At 42.6% G+C, this 9,360-nt stretch overlaps 1 protein-coding gene across 1 annotated transcript in view; it reads right to left on the reverse strand.

Annotated features, from left to right (window-relative positions):
• fat1a (FAT atypical cadherin 1a) overlaps nucleotides 1-5,456 on the reverse strand; it is a 74,655-nt gene extending 69,199 nt beyond the window's left edge. The window contains 2 exon segments of the mRNA XM_076295007.1: nucleotides 42-3,334; nucleotides 5,348-5,456. Coding sequence (XP_076151122.1) covers nucleotides 42-3,306 — 3,265 coding nt within the window. The 5' untranslated portion in view covers nucleotides 3,307-3,334; nucleotides 5,348-5,456.
• Between the last annotated feature and the right edge of the window lie 3,904 nt (nucleotides 5,457-9,360).

Raw genomic sequence — 9,360 nt, forward strand, 5'->3', positions numbered from 1 at the left:
TTTACTCAGATCAGACAGCGAGTGGAAAAAAATGCACTCACCAGTCTCTTCATCGATGGAGAAAATCCCGAGGCCTGAGCCATCCCTTATGGAGTATCGCACTTCACCATCTTGGCCTTTATCCTCATCCTGAGCGGAAACTTTCATCACTGAGGTACCGATTGGCACATCCTCTTTGATAAATCCTTTATCCACAAATGATGGAAACCAAGGCCTGTAAAGGTTTTCATTCACATCCACCACCTCTACCTCAATGTGGCAGGTGGAGGACAGGGACATTGGCTTCCCTTTGTCTTTGGCCCTTGCCGTGAGACTGTACACCTGCTTCTTCTCATAGTCCAGGGTCTGAACAATGCGCACAGCACCGCTGAGTTTGTCCACTTCAAATTTTCCCTCCCCATTGTCCACCAGGCTGTATCGTACCTGACTGGAGGGTCCCACATCAGGGTCATGGGCCTCCAGCCACATAATCACAGTACCAATGGGAAGATCCTCACGTACCTTTACCCGATAGTTGGGTGGGATGAACTTGGGGGGATTGTCATTGACATCTTCCAGAACAATTTTGAGCAACACAGTCGACACGAGCTGCGGTTCAGCAGTGGCTTGGTCACGTGCTGCAATACGCAGTGTGAAACTTGGATGTATTTCTCGGTCCAGAGGCTTTTTCACACTAACAATACCAGTCTCCTCATCAATAGCAAATTGACCGGTGTCAGCCAAAATAGAGTACCTGACCACTCCATTATCTCCAAGGTCCTTATCTTTTGCCTGCACTGGAATGATTTCTGTCCCTACTGCTGTACTTTCACTAATTTCTATGGAGTAGCTATCCTTTAGGAACTGTGGGACATTATCATTAGCATCAAGAATTGTAACATCTAAGAGGCGTGATGAAGACTTCTGGGGTATCCCCAAGTCATATACCGTAATGTTAAGGGTGTAGTGATCCTTAGACTCGCGGTCTAGGGGTGCGTACACTTGGAGCCAGCCAGTATCCATCTCTACCACAAAGCGGCTCTCAGAATCACCCCCAGAGATGACATAAACTAGTTTTCCATTGAAACCACTGTCTGCATCTGATGCTGAGAGATGCACAATCCTAGCTCCAACTGGCAGATCCTCTTTCACCTCAATTACACTTGGGAAAGAGTCACTGAATAGTGGAGCGAAGCGGTTCACTGAGTGGATGTCTAAAAAGTTTTCCTCAGGTTCCACCTGACTATGGATTTTGCTGCCCTGGAGCAGTTTCTCTGCCAGCATTGTGGCAACACCAGTGTCAACGCATTTGACATGGACTGGCTTGTGTGAAGTTACAACAGTGATGTTCATAATCATAGGCTGTGTTTCACGCTCTCCATCACTAGCAATGATTAGTAACCTATGGAGGGACACTTTAGCTGCCGCACCGTCAGTCAAAGGATGTCTCAGGGAAAGGACACCGGAGTTGGGGTTCAAGTCAAAGAGATCCAATTCGTTACCAGCTTTAATTCTGTACCTTACAAGCTGCAGCTCATCAGCATCAATAGCAGACACAGTAGTAATCTGCTCACCAACACCATGGTCCCTTGGTACAGTTACATCACAGTCAACATTTTCAAAAAGGGGTTTATTGTCATTTTGATTGTTCAAAGTGATTGTGACTGGCGTCTCCACCTCACGGCGGAAAGGCGAGCCCCAGTCTGAGGCCCGTACCTTTAAATTGTATATCCGTGGCATGAGCTCATAATCAAGTTGTTCTGAGGTGCTGATGACCCCGGAGAAATAGTCAATGACAAATGGCTGAGGGTTGACATTGGCAATGCTGTATGTAACATACCCATTTTCACCACCATCCAAATCTGTGGCCTTCACGGTTAGCACACTCGTACCTACAGGCATATTCTCATCAACACTGGCCTTGTATGAGGTCTGCTTGAATTCCGGGGCATTGTTGTTGACGTCTGTGACATCCACTATGACTTTAGTAGCTGCATTTTTGTCGCTAGTGACAACTTCAAGTTCAAACTTGGAGACATAGTCAGCACGGATGGGTCCAGCAGTGGTGATAAGCCCAGTCTCTGGATTGATGGCAAAAACATTTTTCTCCATCTTGTGTCTGAATGCGTATTTCACGTGTGGATATTTTGGCACAGCTGTGACCATAACAACTGGTGTGTGGAGTGGTGCAAATTCACTGATGTTGACACGGTAAACAGGCCTCTCAAATTTTGGGGGGCCCACTTTGAACTGTGGGGATGTGACATGAATAACTTTAGCAGATGAAAACTGGGGAGGATTTCCTTTGTCCTTGGCTTGTAGTGTGAGGTTGTATCCAAATGGCTGACTGTCCCAGTCTACATCCTTAACTGCTTTAATCTTGTATTCCTTGCTCCCTGGGCTAATCCGCATAGCCTTGAACTGCTGTAGGGGATCCCCCGCCACAACACTGAGTGATGCAATCTCCCCATTGGCACCCTGGTCTCCATCCTCTACACTTACTATGGCAAAAGTGGGATCTTTGTCTGTGTCTGAGGGAGCCAACGTGACAGCTGTGATGACAGGGGCATGCTCATTGGCCTGCTCAACTCGGATCGTCAACTTAGCCATGCTGCTGAACCCACTGCTCCCATACAGTTTCATGCCACGATCGACCGCCAGGATCTCCAGTTCATACAACTTGGTTTCAGAGTAATCCAGCTTTCCGGTAAGTGTCACAACTCCACTGGTGGGATGCACTGCGAACATATCAGTCCACTCCCTGAAGCTGTAGTAGTACTCGCCATTGGTCCCAATGTCAGCGTCAGTGGCGGTGACCTTGGCCACGCTGGTCCTGATGGCGGTGTTCTCTGGTAGGGAGATGCTGTAGGAGGTGGGTGAAAAGAGAGGCCTCAAATCATTGGTGTCCAGCACCTTTACTCGAACTCTGGTTCGCGCCTCAGCATTGGTGTTTTTCTCTACAGCCTTGATGTTAAGCAGATAGTGGTCTCTGACCTCCCGGTTGAGAATGGCGCTGCTCCCACCTTTGGTCCTTATTCGCAGGAAACTAAAGTCTCCCAACATGTAATCCTCAGCTTTAAACAGGTTCTCGTTGTCTCCCGACACAATCTTGTACCGTATTTCCCAGCTTGGGTCTGTGACATAAATGCCCATCTTTAATGGAGTTTCTAAATAGGTCTTAGCAGCCGAGTTCTCATATATGGTGGCATTGTAAACAGAGTGAGTGAACTGCACATGCAATGCCGTCTCTCCCAGCCTTTGGTTTGCTATGCAGCCACAGAGAAGTTGCATGAGCACTGCAAGTACTGAAGTCAAGTGAATCCCCATGATGGCAGAGTGTTCTTCACCAAACCACCTACAAACAAAAGACGGAGGAAAAATGAGAACATTGGTATCAGCTACCTTTCCTGTAATCCCCCAAAAAGTCCAGCAAATTAATAATATCACATACAAAGATACAAACAAGCTATTTTAGCCTATTTGTGTACAGTAACACTATTGCTACTCAGGTACAGGGGTAAATCAGCCCATCAGAGAAAAGACAAATATAGCCAACATTGTATTATTATTGCCAATCTTTTTAAAGAAATTAATATGGGAGAATATGAGAGTGTAAAGGCATACCACACAGTATTTTTTTTTTACCAAGTAATTTCTCTTGCACTTAGTCTGAGACGGATGTGAATTAGGCTACTTCTTTCCAATGCAATCTCAAATTCATAGCTCAGCAAATATCATTACAAACAACGGCTTCAAGATAAGCAACATGAAGCTGGACTTTTTAGGAATAATAGCCTACATTTGTGATTACTTGACTACTCTCTCTCTCTACTTCCACGAAAACTCAACCCTCCCCTAGTGCATAACGCTAGCTAAACCCATCGTGAGAGATCGTCGGCGAAACGATAAACCAAAGGCTTTGGATTTCAGTAGGCTACACAAAAAAACATGTTTCAATCCATGCGACAATAAATTGTGGGCTATTTCACAATGAGACATGTTCATCATTCGAGCGCTTTTTTAAAAGAATGTATCATGCAATAGTAGGCTATTACACAAATCACCACATCAAAGTAAAAGGTTACATTTACATGAATGTAGCCTAAGCAATATTTATTTCGCATTCTGTACATCTTTACTAGCCTAGGTTTAAACTCGCTGATCTGTGTGGCAATGTAGCCTATCTAAAATATTCCGGCCTTGAGTTACAAACTAAGCCTCATGTTAACAGCAAAGCTTTGAGAAATGCACTGAGATACTTTGAGGGACTATACATCGTATAGCAACTGGCCTGGCAGCGTGTAAAAATACCCTTCTCATTCTTACATTTCAAAACCTATCTCCAGTGATACGAATCTACGGGCCGACTCTATATCAGACACGGATCTGATCTCAGGAGTTGTGAGCTGGCATGTCCACCGTCTGGTTGGCGCGGCTAAAATAAACAGAACTTTGGAGCACACCCGTTGCAGAATTAAAGACAAAGTTGTGTAGGATAGGCTACACTAAAACGTGTTTTATGGATTTTAACCTAAAAGTATTGCAACAGAAGTTTGGGGATTTAGTAGCTTCTAAAGTTGTTGTCAAAAACTACAGCACGCCTGGTGACAGACAAATAGTTTACGATAAATCAGTTAGCATATTAACGCTAGTTTCTGTGGTTATTTCTTGCACGCTTTAAAATTCATCAGTAGGCCTATTTAATTTATATGCATAGGCTAAGTTTAAATAGCCAACAGTTAGCCTAAGTGAAATATAAAAACACGACATGATGCTAACATCGCTGGATGCATTGTAGCCTACTTCAAATCGCAATTCCTAAAGAAAGGTGGCAAGTCAAATGCATTACAAAACAGCCACAAATCAATTGTTTTCTTGTCCTTCACAATTCCTAACATACACGTATATAAGTTCAAACAAAAGTCTCAAACGAATAGCCTACTTCCAAATAATAACTGAAGTTTTGCTTCTCTGCTAAAAAAAAAAAAAACACCCCATCCCCCACCTGCCTGCACCCCAACCATTGAATTCAGACACTGCTGCCGTGCGCTAGCCAGATGTAGGCTATAGTTTGTTCACATAGGCTCCACCAACAGAAAACGAATCCCACATAGCCCTAGAAGACGGAGAGCTGACACACATAAACTAAACAAACGACAACTTTTAATGTTTACCGTATACAGAATCCTCTTGTTCTTAAATTAAGTTTTCTCAAGCCCCAAGTCAAATCACAGAGACTCTGATTTGCAACTACAAAAGACTACCCGCAGGCTATACTTTGGGAGCGCAACTTTTTCACATAGAAAATGGCAACGAAGACGTGTAAAAACATATAGACTACCTTAGCCAACAACCGCTGTGTACATACCTATTCCCTCATTAACGGCTTTGATAGGGAGGTTTTTCATGTGGTTTAAAAAATCCGATTTTCTGCATGGTATCGACGTCCCCTGCAACTCAGACCTTATCGTCCTGCGCTCTCTCGCGCTGAGTGCCTGTTCTCTTCTCCTGCTCTTTCTCTCGCGCGCCTGCACTGTATCTTTCCGCTCGTCCGGATCTACTTACTGGTGGCATGAACATGTAACAACCCATGATCGTCTCAGAACGGTCTCAAAATAGTGAAATAAAGCTAATTGACACATATTTATCAATTTATAAATAATAGACATAGACTAAGGTATCATTTCATAAAAAATAAGTTTGGTTTTGTTTCTGATTTGGGCTATTCTGTGGATAGGTTTCTTGCACATGGTAGGATTCTCACACATCTGGTTATTTTGAAACCAGTTATGCATGGGAAATGGTATGCACATTCAATTAGAATATGGTATGCACATTAAATTAGAATATGAATGGAGTCAGGTATGGTGTCTTTTAAAGTTTTTTTATCTCCTAATAAACAACTTGAATGTTTAAACAAGCGGTCTTGCTGTTCACAGCTTCATGCAGCTGTGGAGATTTTGGTGCAACCTTAGGCTAAACCCTTTTTGATAGGCAGTAGGCAATCTTGTTTTCATTTAATTTATTAAACGGTCTAACACAAATTCATTAATAGAGTGAATGTACAAGCCTGTTCCATTGTCCTCTAAACGCTTTGGCAAAATCGGTCTGCCACTAGGTTGTCGATGCAAAAAGCAGTGCCGCTATTTGGCCCGAAAGCATGGCTTAACTATCACAGCCGAGGAGCGGCGATTGATGGCGCTCTCTCACTGCTGTTGCGGAGATCAGATGCGCTCTTCGAAACTCTGTCCACTCTGCTTCTGAGAAACAGTAGCCTATACGGTGAGCGGTTAAATAGACTAAATTGTGCAGGACTTGTTTAATTTATGGCTTGACAACGTGTAACTTCAAGTCAAAGATTCGGACCTGCAGGCTAGCCAATGAGTTTAGAAGATTAACGGTGGGACTAAATGCTGCCAGTAGGCTGTCATTGTTCAGTTTGTGTAGGCTATAATACGAGCGTGAGGCTGCTGGTAGTCTTCGACTATAGCCTAGACCTGGGATATTTAAGTCAAGCTGTCAGTGGTCTTTCCTTGAGGTTTAAGCCTATTCTCATTTGTTCCGTGTTTTGGCATGCAGTTATAAGCCATACTCACCAGACCAGCAGAATGAATAGCCACACCAAAGTTCCGATCAGAAAAATCCAAAGAAGTCTCGACAAACTGTGTATGCGAGCATTTCGCACAATGCTTAAGTCGCACACATTAATAGATCCGGTGAGTTGTCTATCGTCAATTTTCCTTTAACGCCATGTGATGCACATCCTCAAAAGCACCATTTTACTCGGCTGCGCTGGCATTATCCACTTTTCCAGACTGCTTGCGCTCCGCTGACACAGTGCTACAGCAGTAGAACGCTCTGAGTCTGACTGGGACGCGTACCTTTCCAAATCCTTGACGTCACCAATCTCGTATAGGGAATTAGTGTGTCATTCCTTGATTCTGCTTGTGTAGCCTACAGACCCTCTTGGGAGTGGGGACTCAGACTGATGCCCGCATTGTGAATAGGTGGATGCAGGCTATTGCCTGTGATGTTTGCAGATTAAAAAAAAAAACTATGCACTGGTTACACTACGATAAACAGGTTATTCTGAAGTCTCAAAGAAAGAAGTTGACGTTGCAGTGCAAGGTGCTGTGTAAATCCAAGTATGTCTAGTCTCTCTGAATTCAAGTATGTCTATGTAGTGCATTTAAATCCAAGTATGTCTATATCTAGTGAATTTAAATTCACCCACTGGCTACATGAATTAGGGGCAGGGTGTTTCTTATAGCAGTGTTTCTCTCTGTGTACAGAGGTCTGTGAATGTCTCTTTCTCGCTTTCTCACTTCTCCTTCGCCAATCCCCAGAATTCTATTTCTCTCCCTGTTCTCTCTCAGATCACCTCTCTTGTGTGTGACTGACATGGTGGAAGATCCCTAACATTTATTTTTTCTGGTTTTAAAATAGATCAGATCTGATTAGTATTGTTTGGATTTGGTGGTTTCATGGCATCTCGCAATATTCTGCTTCAAAGGTAAGAGATAGCAAACAGAGGCCACCCCATGGCCCAATAACCCATACAATATAGTAAACAGTGACATCTGTGCTTGAGTGCATGGATTGAATGGACAAGATAGCATTCTTATGTGCTGCAGAAAGTGGCATGTCGTTATAGTCCCCGAATACCTTGTTTGTTATCTCTGTATGGCAAGCAGATCCGGACAGTAACGGAGTACATTTACTTGAGTACAGTACTTGAGTACAATTTTGAGGGATCTGTATCATTTTGGGGGAGTACTCATGACTTCAAGTACATTTGAGAGGCAAATATTGTACTCTTTACTCCACTACATTTCTATCCATAACCGTGAGTACCCGTTACTACTTCTAAAAAAAAAGGAAAAAAGAAAAATCTCGGAAACCCTCAATTTGTTGTGCCACTGATTGGGACATCCTATCAGCAATCACCTTCAGCTTTCTGCCAAAGTCAACTCCATGGTCAGATTTAGATAAGAGACGAAACCCTAGCAGGTCCATCCCGGGAATGTGCGAACCTGTGGCCCCACCTCGCCAGACTATTTAAAATGTATGAACAAGTTAATGATAGTTTTCGCTTCAAGTGTTTCAATTACAAAATAGTATTTTGTATTTGAAATACGTATTTTAAATACATGTATTAGAAATACTGCCCATCCCTGGCAACATGGTAAAAAGATGAAAATGACTTGATTTTACTTCCAATTCCTTTTACATTCTCCAAGTATTAACATTAACATTTTTCATAACTCCATGTAGGACGTTTCTGTACATAAATGTAAGCACTGTGGCAGTAGTAATGCAATATTTAGAAAATGTAGGCTACTCTTGTACTCTTGATACTCAAGTACTTTTAAAAACAAGTACTTCAGTACTTTTACTAAGTAGACATCTGACTGTTGTACTTTTACTTGTACTTGAGTAAAATTTAGCAAAAGGGTATCTGTACTTTTACTCAAGTAATGAAGCTGTGTACTCTGTCCGCCTCTGATGGCAAGATGTCCAGATATGTAAATCACTGTCCCACCTTTGTCATGAAAAAATTCATGTCAATGTGTCTTTGCAGAGGCTGTGCTTACCTTTTTCTGTACCATTTTCTGTGAGTGGTTGTAAGCAAATGTGGTATAGAAGTTGTACCTGGCACGCACATGCGCATACACACACATGCTCCTGCCTTCATAATCTGAATTCCCCTCTCTTTTTCCCAGAGTGCTGCAGAAGATTATCTCTGCAAAGACGTAATTACCCCCAACATCATGGTATAGAAATCCTCTTGCGAAAAGTCAAAACAAATCTGCTGAGAGTGTCGATAAATGCATAATTCAGAGTGCACAGCAGCTTCTGTCTTATCTTTGTCTCACTGACTGCTTCATTTGATGCTTCCAAACTACATTTCACAAACTTCTGCCTCTCATTGGAGGTATGATGTGGTGTGCAAGCTTTGTGGAACATTAGAAAAGAAGGGATTTTTGGAGCATGTAGCCTATGAATGATGAATTTTTCAACAACAAATATAAGCAGACTGGTCTGGCATTGGTGTAAACAATTGCTCTTGTCTCCATTTAGAGGAAACCAAAAAAGGTAATGTTTATTATTACCATTATATCATTATGATCACAATGTTATTATAACAATCCCAGAAGAACCTTATAGCCACAATTAGCTGATTTGGGGGCAGGCAGAGTAGAAGAACTGGACTAAACTCAGGAGAAAAAAATATTTGTTGACTTGTGTGAACAAAGATAATTGCAAAGTCATGGAGAGATGAAGTGACTTTGAAAATGTGAGAAGAGAGGAGATCACTGAATTATATATGCAGAAAATCCAGAGCGTAATGTACCCTGGAAGTAATGAGGGCCAGAGTGA

Source organism: Alosa pseudoharengus, unplaced genomic scaffold (genome assembly GCF_046254945.1).
Source record: "Alosa pseudoharengus isolate Yale_2024_CS ecotype anadromous, Long Island Sound unplaced genomic scaffold, YU_APseudo_1.1 YU_APseudo_1.1_scf_2, whole genome shotgun sequence".
NCBI classification, from domain to species: Eukaryota; Metazoa; Chordata; class Actinopteri; order Clupeiformes; family Clupeidae; genus Alosa; species Alosa pseudoharengus.